This window comes from Sceloporus occidentalis, unplaced genomic scaffold, assembly GCF_023333645.1.
Source record: "Sceloporus occidentalis isolate IW3139 unplaced genomic scaffold, rSceOcc1.0.p SCAF_8, whole genome shotgun sequence".
NCBI classification, from domain to species: Eukaryota; Metazoa; Chordata; class Lepidosauria; order Squamata; family Phrynosomatidae; genus Sceloporus; species Sceloporus occidentalis.
Genome location: NW_028316988.1, coordinates 47883443 through 47904548, shown reverse-complemented (window position 1 = coordinate 47904548; position 21106 = coordinate 47883443). Strand labels below are relative to the sequence as shown.

General features: G+C 41.3%; 2 protein-coding genes across 4 annotated transcripts; one reads left to right on the top strand and one right to left on the bottom strand.

Moving 5' to 3' along the window:
• Nucleotides 1–403: 403 nt before the first annotated feature.
• Nucleotides 404–9083, bottom strand: LOC149308847 (sterol-4-alpha-carboxylate 3-dehydrogenase, decarboxylating-like). 3 transcript variants are annotated; one of them, XM_089536552.1, is made up of 8 exons: nucleotides 9047–9083; nucleotides 7503–7583; nucleotides 7141–7302; nucleotides 6032–6178; nucleotides 5353–5481; nucleotides 3320–3462; nucleotides 2944–3046; nucleotides 404–2480 (listed from the first exon to the last, which is right to left on the bottom strand). In XM_089536552.1, exons 2-8 carry the CDS (start codon nucleotides 7521–7523, stop codon nucleotides 2148–2150), a joined length of 1038 nt encoding a protein of 345 aa, XP_089392678.1. In that variant the 5' UTR covers nucleotides 7524–7583; nucleotides 9047–9083; the 3' UTR covers nucleotides 404–2147. The 3 variants fall into 3 exon arrangements, with proteins under 3 accessions (XP_089392678.1, XP_089392679.1, XP_089392680.1); XM_089536553.1 differs by having other exon boundaries at nucleotides 8996–9080; XM_089536554.1 differs by lacking the exon at nucleotides 9047–9083 and adding an exon at nucleotides 8996–9024 and having other exon boundaries at nucleotides 7503–7578.
• Nucleotides 9084–9388: 305 nt separating this feature from the next.
• Nucleotides 9389–17127, top strand: CETN2 (centrin 2). The gene is made up of 5 exons (XM_089536556.1): nucleotides 9389–9485; nucleotides 12614–12772; nucleotides 14679–14807; nucleotides 15278–15415; nucleotides 16330–17127. The coding sequence occupies exons 1-5, from the start codon at nucleotides 9483–9485 to the stop codon at nucleotides 16417–16419; spliced, it is 519 nt and encodes a 172-aa protein (XP_089392682.1). The 5' UTR covers nucleotides 9389–9482; the 3' UTR covers nucleotides 16420–17127.
• The last annotated feature ends 3979 nt before the right edge of the window (nucleotides 17128–21106 follow it).

Sequence of the window (21106 nt, the reverse complement as noted above, 5' to 3'; positions counted from 1 at the left end):
GTGTCACCCACTGCGGTAATTCATGGTGTCACCCCCCCCCCCCCACCATGGACCTCCTTTCATACCAGACCATAAAGAATCCTTAGAGATGGGTTTTGGTTTTTTTTTTGTATTAATGTGCTATATAATGTGTGAGAAAAACACTTCTGCAGGGAATTCAATGGGACACTCAAAGGATTAGCACCAAATTTGGAGAATCAATTTTCAATGGTCTTTTATTTTCAAAATTGATCTTTAAAATGGGATTCCAAAGAAAATAAATCAAGTTCTCCTAACTCCTTCCTCCTCGTGCTGTTTCTTTTTTCATGATACTTCTCCTTCTTAAGGTATGAGGCACAGGCTGGGATCAGATGAGATGGCCATAGGCTAAGGTTCATATTTTCTCCTGAGGCAGCTTTGCAGGCAGATTTTCAAATTGTTCCGTAAGTGTACAGAAATCAATGCCATGTACATATGTAATTTTTATATTATAAAACACAAGAATAGAGCAGATCTTGGTTAAAGATGCTACTTTTTCATACTATACTCATAAAGCCCCAAAGAAAAGGCTGTGACCAGCCGCAGCAATAGGAAAGAATTTCAGAATTACCAATTGCATTTGAACTATTAATGTTAATATTAATATAGAACCGGCTGCCATTAGGAATATTTGGAGAAACACTTCTTGGAAATCTCTGCAGGCATTTTTTCAAATTGTTCCATTAGTGGCCAGAAATCAGTGTACATGTACTGTACATATGTAATAAGGGTGGACCTTGATTAAAGAGGCTACACTCTTGTACTACAAAACTTCCAAAGAAAATGGGAATGTCAGAAATACCAATTGCTAATATCAGCCTTGCAAAAATTCCAGCCCATGGGCCACTTGTTGCCTCTGACCACCCTTGTTCCCCTGTCCTTGCTGAATTTAGTCTGTTAATCCCCTGGTGAATCTCTCTTTTCCTATGTCAACCCCTTCTTTCTTTTGCACCCATCCCTGCCCTTCTCTGGGAGGCAGTGCCATCTGAGCCAGAGCCTTCCAGGTGTTATGAACCTGCATTATTTTGGCCCCACCTTGTAGTCTTCAGCCATAGCTGGAGTGTGGCCCCCACAATCCTCTCGTCCCTGCCAGAAAATATTTTCCATGTATGTCTTAAATTGGAATGGGACTGGGCAACTGTATCATAGCTTGTAAGTAAATTGTGGGAATATTTCTGTACTGACCCGTATACAAGCCGACCCAGGATTTTAGGGTCAATTTTTGGGCATAAATTTTTGACTTATAGCTGACTATATATGTAGAGAGATCTTGTAGCATCTTTGAGACTAACTGAAAGAAAGAAGTTGGCAGCATGAGCTTTTGTAGACTTCAGTCGACTTCCTCAGATGCATTTAGTGGGATGGAAACCAGGGACACATAAATGCCATTGGTATGTGAGAATGTCAATTCAACAGACACAGGCCTTTAAGAATAACATCCTGTTGCTTGCATTTGTTGAGAAAGAAAACATCTGTCTGTATTTGGGCAAGTTGATAACTGATGTTCATGCCAGATTTGAGGGTTTCCTGGAAGTAGATACTAGCTTACAAGGAGTTACTTCCAGAAAAGGATTCAGAGTTGTTGTTTTAATATTGTTGAACTAGTCTTTCCACTTCGGTAACAAATGAACTATGGATTTCTTTAGAAAGGCTGTGGAAATGTGTAATTTAAAAATGCTTGGCTACAATCAAAGTAAATCAGTCTGTTCCAGCTCCCATCGAAATGGTCCATTATTTCCTTGTAGGATCTTAGATCAAAACACAATGCTACTTCCATCTGGTATTTAGATTCAGAAGTTGTAGGAAACAATCAGGCTAGATCACAAAGAAACATCTGTAAGTCACATTTTTACCTCCCTTTGAATGGGAACTGGTAAAGAGCCAATCAGGGCTGGAATGCTGCAACTGACTCTGCTGCAGGATTTAAATTAAAGGAACTGCATAAGATTCAGGTAATCTAAGACAAACACCATGTCAAGGCTTCTGGTCACAGTACATCAACCAGCAGTGGCTGCTATGGCACAGTTGTTTCAGACTCTGGTCATGGAGGCCAGAGCGAACGGTGAGAGACCAGATAGCCAAAATCAAATCTGGCAGAGCTTCTTGTGGTTTTCTTGAGTCTTCAATAGCTATGCAGAACATCGGAGGTGAGGGTAGCTCTCAATAGTCTTTGCCACTGCTTCATGCAGGCTAACTAGCGGCTTGTAGCCCATGTGCTTTTTAGCTTGCTGGCAGCTGTAGTAGTGGTATGTCCCAGCAAGTGCCACCCGCATGGGGGTGAAGGTGGGCTTGACTGTGATGAAGGGGCTCAGCAGCAACAGAACCAGAGACAAGAGGAAAGCCAAGTAATAGGCTAGCCAGTAGGGAATGTGGTATTTGGGAGCATCGTAGCCCAGGCCGGTCAGAATGCGAGACATGAATTCCCAAAAGGGGATTGGCTCATCATTTGTAATGTGAAATGCCTGTGGGATGAGGGAAAAAATACAGTCAAGAGACAAAAAGTGAGGGATACTAATGAAATAACTGAGCTGCCTGCTATGGCCACTGAAGTCTATAAGACAGTGGTGAATTTGTGGCCCTACAGATGTTGTCAGACTGTAATCCCTATAGCCCATCAAAAGTCAATGGTGAAAGATGATGCCTATTGGGGTCCAGAAATTTCTGGAGGCCCACATGTGCTACATTATTACTGCAAAACCCACAGAAAAGTTACTATTTTTCTGGTAATTTACAGAATAATCTATCAGCTAATATGAGGGATTCTGAGAGCTGAACTGAAAAAAAAAATAAACATTCTCAAGCTATAAAAACATTACCAAATGAGAAAACATTAGAAGATGAGAGAGGCACAGCATAAAAGATGAGAGAAGAACCCGACTGCCTTCATTGCCTTATGTTGTGTGTGACAGAAGGAGGAAAGCTCACCTTCCCACACAGGGGAGAATCTCTCTGAAGTTGCTCTGCAGCCAGGATGTGCCCATGGACCACATTTTCAACAAAGGTAAAATCCACCAAGTTCTTCCCATCACTACAGAAAAAGAAGAGAGAAAAAGTTTCTGATTCACAGCCACAATAACATTCAAGAACCAAGTTCCAGAATAAGCCAAGTTCTAAGTTGTACCATAAGGACTGCCAAGCATGATAAGCCAATCTACATTTCATGGGGCCCATGCTAATCAAGGGCCATGCACAAACACCTGATATAGCCATGCGGAACAGTGATCTGGAGAACACAAACCTATGGCCTGCCACCTGTTCAGTAAAATTCTGCACAAACCTCAAGGCAACCAACTTTACATACCCGATGATGAACTTCATCTTGCCACTCTTGGCTGCCTGAACAAGGATAGGCACCATCTGGGGATCCCGTGGCCCAAATATGCCATGGGGACGAATAGCGACAGTGAAGAAGTTCCTCTCTGGGTCATTGGCACTCAGCACCTCCTGAATGAGACAGAGAATGGAAAAGTCTGTAGAATGCCTTGGGAAAGCAATCCAGGCACTAGCAGAAAAAAAAATCTCCCCCCCCCCCCAAATTCCTTCGCACACTTTTGGGATTTTAGGGGAAAAACAATGTTGTGTAATTGGTAGTACTGGACTTCAGACTGAGGAGGTCCAAATTCAATTTTCCCATCAACTGTTAATGTTTTCCAGACCACATCTCAGATCCTAATCATGGCAGTAATTTAGTGAAAATGGAGACTACCTCATCCCCTATGTTGCCCTGAGTGCGTGTGTGTTTTAAAAAAGCTGGATATAAGTGAGTGGATTTTCCAAAACTTTTGGCTATCCCACATAACATTGTTATAGATTATTTAGATTTGTATCCCATAATTCTTGCAGTGTACACAGCTCTTCACCTCCATGTTTTATCTTCACAACAGTCCTAAGATGTGGTGATTGTGAGTGGCTCAAGTGGATGTTACAACTCAAGGGGGACATGACCTTCCAGGAGGTAGATCAAGATATACTACTAGCAGTTCTCTAGGTGACTTGCAGTAGATATTGATAAGAGATTTGGACTCCCATTGAACAATTAAGACATTTTTTTAAAAAAAAACCTCCCTTCATTCCAAATAGTTAGGTGAAATAAGAAATGGTGGGGGCAGGAGAGCCAGGAGTAGCTTTCTGAGTGAAAGCAATGATGAATTTCATTCTGGTACTGAAATCCTAATCCTGGGCTGATCACATGTTCAGAGGTGCAATGCAGTATTCTGCAACTGGACTGTGATTTGAGAGATCCAGATCCTAGTCCTTACTGAACCATGAAACTTAATGGTGTGTTTTTTTTGACACTTTCTCCCAGCCTATCCCACCTTGTAGGGCCATTGTGAATAGACATGGGGAGTAACAGAGCCGAGTACTCTACCTTGATCTCTGTGGTTGAACTGTTGTTACATTTCTAATATTTTATAATATGTGGCCATTTGGGTTCTTATTGAGTGTTGTTCAGATCATCATTTTGAAGAAGAGTGGTTTAAATATATGTTCACATGTAAATGGCTACCCTACTAAAATCTCCCTTGTGTTTAGCATTCTAGTAAAAAAAAACCTGGCTTGACTCTGTCAGTCTTAGGTTTGCCACCACAAAAATGTTGGGTTTATTTTAGTAGTTAGATTTATACATCATGTATACATCATCTTTCCACCAGTGAGTTCAAAGTGACAAACATGGCTCTCCTCCTTCCTGCTCTACTTTCCCAACAACAACCGTGTTACATAGGTCAATATAACAGAAAGAGTTATGACTGATCAGCCAGTAATTTTCACTAGACTAGAACCCAGGCCTCCCAAGTTCCAGTACAACACCAACTACTACAGCATACAAAGCCTACAGCAAACTGGCTTTCTAAATCCCTGTATGTGTGACCTACACACATATACATCTGCATAACCACAGCTCTAGCAGTCATATTTGGGGCAGGAGAAAGCCAGAAGTCTACGTCATTCAGCAATCTGCTGGCAGATCCCATTCTATTTTTTGTGCCCACCTATTGTAGACACAATACTATTATAATAATAATAATAAATAATAAATTTTTATTTATATACCGCCCTGTGGCGAACCAATCCGGGCGGTTTACAGCATTAAAATAACATACAGCATAAAAACAGTTTATTTCCCTCCCCCCTTAAAAAGTAATTAAACAACATATCTAATTTAAAACCACAATAACTAGTTAAAATAACAATAAATTAAACAAAATAATACCAACCAATAAACCACTGCAACTTCAGTTCTAAAGAAAAGGGGGCTTTGGAGACATTACTGAGGAGGGGGAAATCCTAAGATCCTATTAGTGGCCAACAGTGGCCAAAGGAGAGCAACCAGACCTTCTCTTGCAAAATCTTTGTTTTTGTATAGTAGTCGATGGGTTTCTTTGCATACGGGAGGTCTTCAGTACCATTCTTGATGTCTGTGCCTTCAAAGACAACACTGGCGCTGCTGGTCAACACTAGTTTCTGCCACAAGATAAAGAGGAAAGAAAAACAGCAGTTTTACCAAAGGATAGGGAGAGCCACTGTGGAATAGTAGGTAGAATGCTGGACTTGAACAAACAGAAAATCCAAGTTTGAGTCCCTATTCCACCATGACAATACTCTGTCTCCTAGCCAACTACTACACTGGGGTGCTGTGATAATAAAGGGGGTTAGTGGGTAAAGTGAGGACCATGTACATCAGCTTAACATTATTGAGAAGAGAGGAGGAATAATTAAATAATTCATACATAATTGGAAATGTATAAGAGTCCGGCTAATTCAAGGCATGACCGCTTCAGTCCAGGATCTTGTGTCCCACAAGATGCTCCTAGGAAGTCCAACTGTAGAGTCAGAGGTCCAAAGCCCCTGCGCTGCCCATCCCCATTCCCCTTGTCCAAAGGCAGATTCTCACTGAACATGAAAGTTGAGTGCCATATCATGGATGATAGATAATGAAGGACACCTCTTTCGTGAATTTATCTGCACTTTCTTGCCTTCGTTAAATACTCTCCATTTCTAGCTTTGCCCTTACCTGGACACCGGCTTCTTTACAAGCCTCAATTACTGCTTTTGTTCCCAGATAGTTGACTTTGTAGAACAGGTCTCGGTTGTTGCTGGAAGGTGCTGGGGAAGCACAGTGAAATACCAACATCACCCCTTGCAAAGATGGAAGCAGATCCTGGGGATGGGGCAGAGAAGAGATGGATAGATTAGATGCAGGGTCTCTAGGAGAAACCCCTCACATAGATCTGAGGAAAAGATCAGACTGCTCAGGTGAAATAAAGTATTGCAAACATAGCCCTAAGAGGTAAGCTAAAAAACAGGGATAGTTTTAGTTTGTACACATTTGCAACAACTTTGGGCTCGTGAAACATATCAATAGGACCAATAGGATATGTGGGTGCCTCCTTTTGAGGAGTTTGCATTTTAATGCATTTTTGAAGGTTACACACACAGACACACAAATCAAAGTTTACAAAAAATCTGAAACAGTAAGACAGGATTCTCAAGCTACTTTACTACTCAGCCATTACAAAAGCACCAATCACATTGCTAACAAAAGACACAAAAGATTTTACTTCATCAACCCTAAGAATAAATTTTATTCTTATGCATATGGCTTCTGCAGAGAATTGACGTTCTGTGAATAAGCACTAAGTATGGCAATGAACTACTGGATATACTCATATGTACGTCTAGAGATTTTAGTCAACAAATTGACCCCAAAAACCTGGATCGACTAATTCATGGGTCAAGGTAAGTCCTGTACTTTAACTCTTATTAAAAAGGGGGGGAAATCCCCTGGTGAAAAGCAAGAGCATAATCTGTCCTGGAAGCACTGATTCTCTTCTATTCTGTCATCCATCCAACTTTTAATGTGAGCAGTTATGTCTGCTGAAATTTTGTACATTCTTTGGCATTGCTTTCCTTTGCTTAAATCTTTGTTACATGCCTCTCTAGGTATTACCTTCGACTTATCCATGGGTCATATCAAAATCTATAATTGTGGCCCCAAAATCTGCCCTTGATTTATATACTTATAGTCGCATATATACAGTATGCCAACATGATCACTCACAAGATGTGGCAACCAGCTAGTATGTTTCTGTTTCCGCACTCTACAGATTAACTGGCCCATACCTCTTTGCGACAGAGATCACCCAGGAAAAACTGGACCTTGTTGTTTTCAAAGCCCTTGCGGATATCGAATACATTGACGGTGTAACCTCTCTCCAGCAGGCGCTCCACCAAGTGCTGACCCAAGAACCCTGAGCCGCCTATTACGGTGCATTTCTTACTGGCCTGTGAAGAAGAGTAATAAGAGATAGACATGTGCAGACCTTTCTTTAGGAGTCACATTGGGTCCCAATTTGGGAGAAAAGCAATACACAAATAAAATAAACAAACAAAATAACAATACACAAAAGCAACCGAAGGGAAGAGGCAAGTATCTGTTCAAGATGTAAATAGATAAATAGACCCAGATCAATAAAGCATCTTACCTGTCTCACTCTGGTGGCCATCCTGATGACTGTGTGGCATAGGCTTGTTAGGGAGACACCACAACTCTGACTCTTTCTGTCCTAGGTTTAAACACATACATGAAGTAAGTAAGCTGAGAGTCCATCAACTCCCTCAACCATAAATAGTACCATCTACTGTAATTAATACATGTCTAGGAGTCTGCTTTCTCCACATACAGTTTAGCGATGTATCTGTTCTTCTTCTCTCAAGATTAAAACACACTTTCTGTACTATTAGTAGTAGTGAAGCAAAGAGTGTAGTGGTTTGAGCATAGGTCTACCACTTTCTAGCCCAGGCTTGGAAACTCGTAGATAACCTTAGGCAAGTCATGCTTTCTCAGCTTCAGAGGAAGTCAAAAGCAAATCCCCTCTGAAGAAATCTTGCCAAGGAAACGCTGGGAGATTGTCGCCTAAAATCGGAAACCACTTGCAGGCACACAAGAACAACAACAACAAAAACAGTAGTAGTAAGCCATGTCGACAGGTGTGGAGAGTAAAACAGAAAAGCCTTTGAGGCCCCAGTAAAATACATGGGCATTAGACAGTCTTGGGATGGCCTTAAATAGTCTAAAGGCACCAGAACCCATCAGATCTTGGAAGCTAAGCAGGATCTTATGTGTAAAATATACACACACACACACACACACATATATATACATACATATATATGACTATATAATCACTCTGAGAGCCTTTGTGGCTAAAGAGAGGGGTAGAAATAAGTAAGATATAACATATATATTATGTAATACACACACACACACACACACTTATGTTATTTATTTACTTACATTAAATCCTGTTGTAAGATATATAGCATGACCCACAGTAAGATATAAGATATAACATATAGATATATAGATACATACACACTTGTAGTATTTTATTTCTTTACTTTAGCACTTATAGTAAGGCTTGTAGTAAGACATATAGGATGACCTACAGTAAAATATAACATAGACATATGTATATATATATGTGTGTGTATGTATATATATAAAACACACACACACTTATGTTATTTTATTTATTTACTTTAGCACTTAGAGTAAGATATATAGTAAGACTCAAAGTACGATATATATACACACACACACGTATACACATACACCTATTTTATTTTATTTATTTACTTTAGTACTTATAGTAAGACCTGTAGTAAGATATAATATATATACACACCTATATTACATTATTTATTTAGTACTTATAAAACCTATAGTAATACCTACAGTAAGATATACACACACTTACTTTTTATTTACTTTACCACTTATAGAAAGACCTAAGATATAATAAATATATGTTATATATATATATATATATATATGTATGTGTGTGTGTATATATATCTTAAATATTAAAGACTATAGAGCCTTTGTTCCTGAAGAGTGGGGTATAAACAGTCCAAATAAACAATAAATCACTACATTCACACTGATGACAAATACACACATTACGGAGACAATAACCTAAATGAAGGGACTCATTTGCCCAAGAGAACGCAATCCTGCGGAACTCACTGCCACAAGAAGAGCTCCTTCTCCTGAGGCTGCCTCTTCCAACTGAACCACACTGCCAGACTCGGGAGGCGGAGCTATCCCCTCTCCAGCCAATCCCCGCCCGGCTTTATCCAAGTCACGCCCCTCCAATGCCACGCCCCCTCCGCTGATACTCGGCCGAGCCTCGCCGCGCTCAGCCATTGGCTCTCCCGCCCTTTAGCGAAGCAATCCAACCCGATTGAGGAGGCCACGCCTACAGAACGTTTGGGTCGCTTTTCGCCCAATAGGCGCCGGGTGCGCTCTGCGCGCGAGGGCTCCGCGGACCAATGGCGAAAGGGCTTACATCTAGGAGGGGCGCGTGGGGCGGCGGAGCCAATGGGAAGGCTCTTTCTTGCGCGGGGCCGTTGCTGCTGTGGTGACGGTTGGAGTCGGACGCTTGTTGTGGATCGGCTTTGGGATGGTCAGTGCGGCTGAGGCATTGCGGGGCTACTGTTCAATAAGGGACCCTTCCTTCCTTCCTTCCTTCCTTCCTTCCTTCCTTCCTTTCTCGGAAGGGGAGGAAACCAGGGGTCTGGGTGGGAGGGTATGTTTTGCATATGCTAATTTATGCAAATGAGGCGTCCATCTTGTGAGCTCCTGGTCAGTCTGAAGGCAGGTATATAGAGCTATAGGATGGGCGGCACCTGGCTGAACAAGAGACTTATGAGTGTGAAAGGGATCTGGGAGTCCCAGTAGACCACAAATTGAACATGAGTCAACAGTGCGATGCAGCAGCGAAAAAGGCCAATGCGATTTTAGGCTGCATCAATAGAAGTATAGCGTCTAGATCAAGGGAAGTAACAGTGCCACTCTATTCTGCTCTGGTCAGGCCCCACCTGGAATATTGTGTCCTGTTCTGGGCACCACGATTTAAAAAGGATGTTGAGAAACTGGAGTCATGTGTCCCAAGGAGGGCGACTAAAATGGTGAAGGGTCTGGAAACCATGAAACCCTATGAGGAACGACTCAGGGAGCTGGGGATGTTTAGCCTGGAGAAGAGAAGGTTAAGAGGTGATATGATAGCCCTGTTTAAATATGTGAAAGGATATCATATTGAGGAGGGAGCAAGCTTGTTTTCTGCTGCTCCAGAGAACAGGACCCGGAGCAATGGATGCAAGCTCCAGGAAAAGAGATTCCACCTGAACATTAGGAGGAACTTCCTGAGAGTAAGGGCTGTTAAGAGTGGAACAAACTCCCTCAGAGTATAGTGGAGTCTCCCATCTTGAAGATCTTCAAGCAGAGGCTGGATGGCCATTTGTTGGGGATGCTTTGATGGAGAGTTCCTGCATGGAAGAATGGGGTTGGACTAGATGGCCTTTGTGGTATCTCTCAGCTCTATATGGTTCTACAGGGTTTGTCATGGACTTCCCCTAAGGCTGAGAGTATGTGCCTTGCTCAGTGTTACCCATTGGGTTTCATGGCTGAGCTGGGATTCGAACCCTGGTCTCCAGAGTCATAGTCCAACACTCAATCCACTGCACCATGCTGGCTCTCAGTTTGCCCAAGGGCCCTTACAGACAGGGCAGAATAAAGCTGCTTCAGGTCACTTTGGAAGTATGCTGTTTAAATGACACACGCATCTTAAGAGGCCAGAAGCTGCGCCAAAGCTGCACTCCGGTCCTTAGGAGTGGAGAGTGGCTTTAGCATGGCTTCTGGCCTCCTCATGCATCATTTAAACAGCATACCTCCAAAGTGACCCAAAGCAGCTTTATTTTGGCCTGTCTGTTTGGGCCCTTAGTTTCCATAACTCAGAAAGGACTTGAAGGCACAGTGAGGAGGCTGAGATGGAGCCCTTCTCTCTTGGTTGTTGTTGTTAACAGCCCCATCATCAACCTCAGCTCATAGCAACCCTGAAGATTAGACACGTTCAAGCCCTCCTGCCCTAAACTGTTGTTGTTACTGTTATTAATGTTTATGTATATAGCACCATAACATGTACATGGCACTTTACAGACATCGTCAATTCAGCATTAAAACCTGCCAATGGCATACGATCTGAAAGTCACAAAGTATGAAACTCTTCAGTAATTAAGTGAATTATTCAATTATAGTACAAAACTAAAACAAACCAAGCAAACAGGTAATACATACGACAAAGCTAAACATTTAAAACTATATTAAACTTCAGTTCCAAATGCTTCAGAGAAGGAGAAAGGATTTGAAGCTAGAAGAGATAGTCTGCAGACATTTAGGGAGACGGGTCGAGGAACGCAGTGCAGCAAGTGAAAAAGGCAATGCTCTGCTTAACTGTTGTCGATTCAGGACCATGGTCTCCCTAATTGAGTCTATCTTCCTCTCTACTTTGCTGTTGTGTGCCTTCAAGTTGTTTCCGACTTAAGGAGACCTTAAGCCGAACCTATCATGGGGTTTTCTTGGCAAATTTCTTCAGAGAGGGTTTGCCATTGCCTTCCCTGAGGCTGAGAGAATGCGACTTGCTCAGGATCATCCATTGGGTTTACATGGTCTCCACTCTCACAGTCCCATGCTGAGTCAGTTTGTTTATTTGTTTTTGATTTACATACTGCCTTTCTCCAAAGTAAGGCAGCATGTCCTCAAGCTGGCAGGAGGATTGTAATGGCTGTAGTTTAAAAAGTAGCTTTTCCAAATTCCAGTTTAATATAATGGTGGTTTAAAACTGTCAGGTACTAATCGTTGCATGGATAACTTCCAAACGTTCTCCAAGGAGGTTCTCCATCAGAAATAGGGATACTGTACTAGGATGGCTTCATAGCCTTTTGTACAAAGGTCACATTGGTCCAAAACACACCGCAGAAACAATCCAGTTTGAGACCGCTTTAACTGCCCTGGCTGAGCACTAGGGAATTCTGGGAATTCTAGTTTTGTGGGACATTGAGCCTTCTCTGTCAGAGAGCTCCGGTGCCACAGTAAACTACAATTCCCAGGATTTTCTAGCACTGCGCCAGGGCAGGTAAAGCGGCCTCACTTATTTCTGAAGTGTGTTTTGGACCTTTGTTACAGCTGAAAGCCATCCAGTAGCTTTGAAGGACTGTCTCATGCTCTGCAATAGCTGTCTGCATTTGAGAGATGCCACAGCTTTAGAGACCCCAAAGGACTATAACTCAATGAAAAAGCAGACACAGCTGTTTGCTGTCCCTTTCTCCAGGAAGCATTGTTGCTGAAATGCTGCCTGATCCTTATTTAGACATTTCTCCCGTGGAAAGCAAAACCGGAAAGATCGGTTTCCTCCAAGACCCAGTCCTTTTAAAACATTCTAGCCAATGATGTTGACATGGAACTATTCTGTAACGAAAAATGTTTGCACCCATATTTCTCTGCAAGAAAGAAACAATTAGGGTTTTTAGAAACAGATTTCTACATATAAAAAGTTTATAAAATGTAAAAGGTCTGTAGAGAACTTAGTACTATCAGACAGCTATATTCCCCTCTCCCTGACATTTTCTACAAGGCATCAGGGGGGGGGGGGTGGGATTGAAAAGTAAGGGGAACATCTTCAGAATAATCAGGAAGGAACTGCTCAGGAAGGCTGTCTTTTAACATTCTTTCCCCTCCTGTCTTTGATGTTTTAAGGCCACCAGCTACAAAAAGCCGTCATTGGGAGCTCCAGCTCAGAGGAAGAAAGCAGCCCCCAAAACTGAGCTCACTGAAGAGCAGAAACAGGAGATTCGGGAGGCCTTTGATCTGTTTGATACCGATGGGACCGGGAACATCGATGTGAAAGAGCTGAAGGCAAGCTGCAGGACTTACACCCTTACCTGGGAGTAAGTCCCATTGAAGTCAGTGGGGTTTACTTTTGAGTAGAAAATTGCATTGGAAGTTCCTGAACAACCCTGGCACTATAAAAGCTAAAGCGATTGCTCCAGACAAAGCTTGTGAAAGTTACTTTATGGGTTGAATATCCCAGAATCTCCCTGCTATCATTGGGAAGATTCTTGGAGTTGTAGCAAAAAAAAACCCTACCTATCCCTTTATGCCTGTGCCCCTTTTCCCCATCAGATGGACCAAAGAGATGTTGGGTGATATCCCACTTCTAGGTAACTTGATAAGTTTAACAAGCTACCTAAGCTTACTGCTTTTATGGCTTCAGAGATGGCAGTCTAGCGCCATCTACAGCCATGAAGATAAGGTGATTCACATGAATCTGGCAGTTTATGGAGCCTTAGATCTAAATGTATGTGAGCTGATGTACAAAGTTTTCTGTCACTGCTGCAGTAAAAATGTTGTAAGGATGCCACCATCCACACTGTTTTATCCTTTTTGCAATCAAGGTTTGATAAAGGCTTGAAAGGCTCGAAACCTACCATTTTAAAACATCAGTTTGCAGCTGTATCCTCTGTCTTTCAAAAGTTGGGATGTGTTTCTGTTACTTGTCACCTTCATATGAATGAGTTTATAAAGGATGCCATAGCTCTAAAATCTCTTGCAATGCCCCATTTTCCCTTGTGGAATGTATATCTACTCCTTAAAGGTCTTTTCTTGAACCTTCAAGAAAAACTGGTTTGGAGTATCTCTTGTGGTGTTTTTGGTGGTCATCACATTTGCATTCTGGGTGATGACCACCAAACGTATGGAGCTCTTCCAGTCAGAGAAAAGTTGTGCAACTTTAATAAGGATTCTGTAACACTTGATTCCGTATTCACACCAAAAGAACTATTTTTATTGCACCAAAAGAACTATGTCCTTACTGTGGTAAGGAGGTGGTTAATTTACATTGTTCTTCCTGTAAGTGTTATAATTGCAAAGTATCATTTGTAGTTTTTCTTCTGAAGTTTAACCTATCATATTGTAAAGGGAGCTTTTTTATCCTGAAAGTGGGAGATGCTCCTCTCCTTCACAAGTAAGAGACTTACCTGTGACAAATGTTTCTGAGACAGGAGGAGTAGCTAGTCTACTAAAGGGTACGCTCCATCCGTTGCTGAAAAGGGAACTTCATAGCAAGTTTAGATGGCCTTTTACCAAACATTAACAGAAAGACAGGTGAAACATTGAATATCTACAGCACTTGCAACCCTTGTTTTGAAGCGTCTCCAAACCCAAAGGAGTAGAAAAAAATGCCCAAGCAACCCCTCAAGCTACAGGGAGTCATACGCTGACATACACTCACAGTGGCTGCCATGGCAGTGTGGTGTAGCCTTTCCAAGCTCTAGTAGAGCTTTAGTTTATTTCAAGGCAGTTGTTTATTTGATCTGCTTTCCCATGCAGAGCTGAGTCTAAGCTTATTGATCAGACATGAGACATAAAGACCCCATCTGCCAAGTTAGGAATGTCTTACCCTGGAATCTGCCTGTTACTAGTTTTGCTCCTGTTATCAAAGATCACTAGTTGATCCTTATTGTCTCCAGTCTCATGGAAAAGTAATTTTTGTTAGCAATATAAGATCAGAAGAAGGGTTGGAAACTTGTGCACTCCTTCCCACCCTTTTTAGATGGAGCTTGCTGTGGTTTTAGGAGGTCTGTTCCAAGTACACCAATAAAACCTCCTTCTCTTGTCCTGACACTCACACATTTCAGAGTCTGCTAATGAGAATGTTGCCTGACCACTTCTCTCAAGTGCATTGGTTTTGTGTCTTACTGTATGTCTGATGTTTACCATTTGTTTTACTGCTAAGATTTCAGCCTGTTTTTGTTGTATGCAGGTTGCCATGAGGGCCCTTGGGTTTGAACCTAAGAAAGATGAGATCAAGAAAATGATCTTAGACATTGATAAAGAAGGAACTGGAAAGATTACCTTTGGGGATTTCTTAAGTGTAATGACCCAGAAAATGGTAAGTAGGCCTGTTGCAGCTGCCATCGTCTTGGCCTTTTGCTAATGTCTTTGGGAAGGATTAAAGAGATCTTGATTTCCTCACTATAATTTTTGCATTGAATGTGCAGAATGTATACGTTTAAAGAGGTCTGTGTCTGTTGTAAATCTAGATGTCAGGCTTCCACATTGCTTTCAGGAGTAGGAACTTTTTTTTTTCCAGTTGTGAGGCAGTCTACAGATTAGCCATAGGCACACTTTTATAGACAACCCCTTTAATCCAGCCATTCAGTCAGGGGATAATTTGCCATAAAAGATAGTATCTCTTTTGTTTATGAAATTCTGCAACTTGCCATGCACTCTGATAAAGAACTAAAGTTGTGTTTCTTACATGGATAGAAAAAACAAAAATTTCTCATTTCACCCTGTTGACAATATCTGACTGCAAATTGTCTGTGAATGTTATCCTTTCTTTCTTTCTTTTTTGGTAAGGCTGAAAAAGATTCAAAAGAGGAGATTCTTAAAGCCTTCAAACTGTTTGACGATGATGAGACTGGCAAAATCTCTTTCAAAAACCTCAAGCGTGTGGCCAAAGAACTGGGGGAGACTCTTACAGATGAGGAATTGCAGGTTTGGAAAGTGTGCCTGTTCACATAGGCTTGAGCCACTGGTTAAACTATAGAATTTAAGGATTTTGAAAGCTTACTGTGGTTAAAAATGCATTGAATCTTCTATATCTAGTTCTGTAACAACTCAAGAAATGAAAAATCTATGATTATCCTTTATGTCATGGCTTCCAGTTAAACTGCTTTCTCAGTGCGGGGGTCACCTCTCTAATTTTCACTTGTCAGGTTGCTATTTTTTTTTAAAGCCAGAGACATTACACAAAAGACAAATGCTTTTGTTATGGACTGTGAACTTGTGAACAAAATAGAGGTAAGAAATCTTTACCTCTCCAGATTGGCCTACATCTCCCACAGTCCCTTACTATTGACAAGGCTGGCTGGGCCTTCTGAAAATTGAATTCCAGAACATTTGGAGAGTCCTGTAAAAAGGGATATGTTGCAAAGTGGAGTGAGGGGAGCCATAACATTCTACAAAGATCTTGGCTGATGCAATACACTTCATTTTTAATGTTTGGGATGATACATTTTATTACCATACCCCAGTTTGTCAATATAAAATTATTCCAGATTCTGCATGAGTTGTAAAGAGCTCCATAAGAATTTCCCCAAGCTAGCAACTAGGAAACAATATGATAGATGTACCATATGCCAATATACAGATGGGTGAGCACTGGGAGCTAGGTGGGTCTGAAAGACAAGTGTACATTCATCCACTTGGGTACAGAGCCTGAAAAAGTTGCTCTCTTGTCTAGCCATACCAGCTGGGAGCTGCTGGGAATTACAATCCAAAAAATTAACATTTCCAAACTCCTGCTTTTGGGATTCTTGTTAATGAGAAAAGTGTGTGTTTTTCCTTTGCTTCTGCATCTATTTCTTTAGGTCATGCGGCTTTGTCTTTGATTCCTTTTCATCTTGCAGGAAATGATTGATGAAGCTGACAGGGATGGAGATGGGGAAGTCAATGAGCAGGAGTTCTTGCGGATCATGAAGAAGACCAGTCTGTACTGAGATACTTAGTACACTGTGTGTGTTTTTTTCTATTCTTTGTTTTTGTTTTTAAGTCTCATATTGGCCTCTGTGGTGCCTGTTTGGAGAAGATCAGCAGCAGCCCATATCTCCCTAGCTGTGTACTCTGTTGGCTCCCATCTGCTTCTGGCCAGCCCTCCATCACTGAGTGTTAAATCTACTTACAACAGTAATGTGAGGCCTACTGAGTTAAAGCTGCCTTTTCAAGGAGGTTAAGTATCTGCGCCCAGGGCTTATGCAAAGAAATATTTTTGTCATGGACACTTGAGATATTCTGAGAAACATATTCTGAGGACAAAGAAGAATTCTTTTTAAGAATTGTTGTTTTAAACTATCCAGAGCTTGTATTGGGGTGGCAAATAATATCTGCCAAAGTGAAAGGAAGCCAAAGAGTGGATGGATCTAGTTCAGCTTCTGTACCTGGTCCACTTTGATTGTTCTGTCTGCCATCAAGAAAGTGGCCTGGTTCTGGATATTGTTGAAACACAGTGCCTGCAATAGCAAAGTTTTGATTTTTTTTTTTAAAAAAAGAATGCACTTATTGGCCCTTACATTTTCCAGAAGCCTTGAATGTAAAATTGTTGTGTCCTTAATAATCAAATTTGTTGGAAAGAGCCTGTAAACATCTTTTTTCAAATGTTCATGCCTTGTATTGTTAACAATGAAATGTAAAGATGACATCAAACATTTCGTGGCAGTAAAGTAATTGGTGTTTTTCATTGCACTGGCAAATACTGGGACAGGTAGTAATGGATTTTCCTTTTGCTGAGGTTGAAGCTTGGACTGATCTGCAATACACAGCAATTGTTTAGCACCACATTAATGTTAAGATATACTTTCTTATAGAGAAAGCATGGTGTAGTGTTTTGAGTGCTGGATTCTGGAAGGCCAGGGTTCAGATCCCCACTCAGCCATAGAAATTCACTGGGTAAGTCACATACTCTCAGCCTAAGGCAATGGCAAGCCCCCTCTGAAGAAATCTTCCCATGAAAACCCAGTGGGAGGTTTCCTTTAGGGTTGCCATAAGTCAGAAATGACTTGAAGACACACAACAACAAACTTTTTAACAGCATTTTCAGCGTTGTGAGAACCAACTATTGCTGTAACAGAGTGGTGTAGAAGGCAAAGGAAATGTCTAAGGATGTATTTTAAATTGAAATGATCTTTCCATTTCTCTTTTAGAAGTGCTTGGTAAAACAACTCCAAAGGATACTTCTTGATCTCTGTTGCCAATTTTAAGCCAACTATGGAGAATGTGACTGTGCTAAAAAGTTACACACTTTTTAGCACTTAGGAGGCAAGTGTTAGGTCCTGGTCAGATACTTCTGCTCTACAAAAACTTGCTTACTGGTGATGGTATGCTATGAATTATTGCAATAAATTCAGTGTGCAGCACTGATTTTCAAATGAAAAAAGTTTGTATGGCATATAAGGCAGACCTGGCCATCTCCTATCTTAACAACCTAGGCTCTGATATTGATATATGTGTGTGTGTGTGTGTGTGTGTGTGTGTGTGTGTGTGTGTGATATGCATGCCAGCATTGCAGCATTAAAATTTACATTTCTTACTGTGGCATGATATGTTGCCTCCAAGAATGAGGACAGGAAGGTCCTACCAAGAAAAGGCAACCTGACTAGATTATAGATTATTGGAAAACAGCAGAACAAGTGACAAGTTATTGTAGAGATATCAGAGCGATAGCATGCCTTCACCATATAATACCATAAAGCTATTGTCTTCATTGTACAGTTGGGACTTGTCTTCCTTCCCAACTAGAAGTTTATTCTACTATGGTTGTAGCTCAGAGCCTCTGTTGATGATGACGATCTGCTGTTTTGAAGGGTGGTTCTATAATACTGAGCTACATGTTTTGGTCAGGAATGGTGATAAGGTACCTTCAGCAAATGGGAACATCTGGGATTGATTTAGGCTTAAATGATTAGTCCAAAAAGTGTTTACCGTATGTTCACATCATCTTAGACAGTCTCTTTTAGTTCCTCAGTCCTCTGACCCTCTTTAATTTAGATCCTAATTTTCTTGTGTCCAGATACCCTGTGGCATATGTAAGGTGTTCAGTGAATTCATTTCAGGGCAGAAACAAAAATGGGATGGGGAAATCACCTTTGTAATTGCTAGTCTGGCTTTGATCTTTGGCCTTCAGCTACTCCAAAATGAGAAAGGGAGTGCTTTGTTGTTGCAACAGTGATCAGGTGCCTGAATGGGTGTGACAGTAATGACAGGCATTTGATTTAAACTTGCACAAAGAAGAACACAAGTCTCAGCACTAGGGATGAACAATCTAGTTATTGCTTTAGTAACTGGTCTGTATTACCAAGAATGTCAAAGGTCAAGTTTTCACTTCCCCTGGAGATCTATAAATTGCATGAATGAAGCATACATACACCACCTCCCCCTGTCCCTGGTAGATGATTTCTCATTTGACTCAATGTGTATTTGATTTTCCAGTGTCTTAGTCCTATGCACTGACCATAGGACCTCTTAAGCACAGTTGTGGTTGTGGCACAGGTCTGTCAGTACACAGGTTAAGACCAAGGCATCTGTATATGTACTGTTGGAATAGGGGTCAACAGCAAAAAAAACCAAAAAACAAAACAAAACCCTGCATGAGCAAGAGACTTTTCGGTCACTTTTCAACCAGCTGCTTGGTTGCCTCTCCCAAAGTGACCAGGTGCAAAGAGAGAAGCTTCTCTCTGGTGAGGAAGGACTCTCAATCCTTTGCCAGGGTTGAGTTAGGTGCAGCTGGCTTCCTATTTTTTTCATTCACAAGGAAATATTCTCAATCTGAGTAAGGCAACAGACTCAAAGAATCAACTCTATATACTTCTCCCTCAAAAATTTGCCATCCCCATACATTGAAGTCACAAAGATTGTTTCTTCTGCTGCCTTTTCTTTCAGCCTGTCCGACCTGCCAGCCAAGTCCTGGCAAAGCTCATGAAGTTCAAGCAGGGTCACAAATTTGAAAGCTCTTTTGCTGCCACTTCTGCTGCCACATGTTCTAGCTCCTCACTCCAGTAAGTCACTTTGTCCCAAAATGGCACCATGGGAGTGATCTCACATTGGCAAGCGAAGAGTGGTTGATAACAGTCCATGAAGTGATCAACAGGGCTGCGCAGTGGTTTTAAGGTACCCTGAAAAGATGTTTCATGCGACCCTCATCCCCACCATGGTGCTAAAGGCTGCTGGTTCTTCTTGTCTTTCTTTCATATCAATACTTGGACAGAAGGCTCTGTGCCATCCATTTTTTCCACTGCCTCCAGGGCGGCAGTACCATCCACTTTGGAAATCACTGCTTTAAATAAATACACTTTATCCTTTTAAAAAAATGGTGGAAACACATAATTATTTTAGTTGTATGTACTCTGGTTGAATTATAATCAGGATGGAATCTCACAGATAGTGTTGGAAGCAGTTACAAGCTGCTATTTTCATACCCCATTTAAAATGATGAAGATTGATAAGACTGGACAGGACAAAATTGGCAAAGGGAGACAACCACAAGGTGACTTTGGATATGCAAGGTAAAACAAAATTTGAAAGGCTGATGTCTCTTAAAAGCATGCTGTCTTCCAGAAGGATAGCAATGTTTAAAGGCAACTCCCATGAGAATGATTTTCCAAGGAGATGGATCCCAAGTACTCTTCGTTCCATCTTTCTGCATTTTTCAGACCAATCCTGTTTTTAAAGTTATCAGATGTGCAAACTTCATTCCAGTTTGCCTTCTCACACATGTAACATCCTAGCATTGTGCATTGTGATCTCTCATAAAACATGCCTGATGCTAGGCATCAAATATGAAAATATGAAACCCTTATTTAGTGAGAGTTGTGTAGGGAATGCTAACAATAGCTCCTCCATAGAATATCATAGAGTTGGAAGAGACCGCAAGGGCCATCCAGTCCAACTCCTTTCTGCCATGCAGGAACTCTCAGTCAAAGCATCCGCATTGACAGATGGCCATCCAGCCTCTGCTTAAAGACCTCTAAGGAGGGAGACTCCATCACACTCGGAGGAAGGAGTTTGTTCCACTGTCGAACAGCCCTTACTGTCAGGAAGTTTCTCTCAATTTTGAGGTGGAATCTCTTTTCCTGTAGCTTGCATCCATTGCTCCGGGTCCTAATCTCTGGATCAGTAGAAAACAAGCTTGTTTCTGCCTTTGGTACCGATTTTTGTTAATGCAGTTATGCCCAGAAAAACATCTGCTTTGTTAACTGAAGTATACCTTGTACAATTGGCGGGGGAAGTAATACACAGCCTCTGTCCACTTTGCAACAGTAAAGTAAGCTCAAAGATACTACTAAGAGAAATTCAAAGGGAATGTTTACGTATCTTTTAAAATGTTCCATGTCCATCTGTCAGTTGACAAATAATAGCACATTTGTATTTAATCAATCTTGCTCTTCAGGTGAGATTTTTTTTTTCCAAAGTAATTATAATGGATTAACCTTTTGCAGCCATTAATCAGGCATATTTTCCCCATTTATCAACACAGTAAAATTGAGAATAATACAAAAACCAAGTCCACACTTTCCTAGGATTATGCCCCATTAAACTCCATGAGGTTTACTTCTGAGCAGAAGGCCATAGGCTAAGAAATGAACTGTAAGTCATACAGTCACATAGAACTATAATGCAAATCTCTTTACCCTT

Coding starts and splice junctions, on each gene's coding strand:
- LOC149308847 (XM_089536552.1), bottom strand. CDS start 7,523: ATGGCCACCAGAGTGAGACAG. Junction 5,482..6,031: donor GTAAAGAAGCCGGTGTCCAG/GTAAGGGCAAAG, acceptor ATCTTGTGGCAG/AAACTAGTGTTGACCAGCAG. Junction 2,481..2,943: donor ATTCTCCCCTGTGTGGGAAG/GTGAGCTTTCCT, acceptor CTCATCCCACAG/GCATTTCACATTACAAATGA.
- CETN2 (XM_089536556.1), top strand. Junction 12,773..14,678: donor TCGATGTGAAAGAGCTGAAG/GCAAGCTGCAGG, acceptor TGTTGTATGCAG/GTTGCCATGAGGGCCCTTGG. Junction 15,416..16,329: donor TTACAGATGAGGAATTGCAG/GTTTGGAAAGTG, acceptor TTCATCTTGCAG/GAAATGATTGATGAAGCTGA.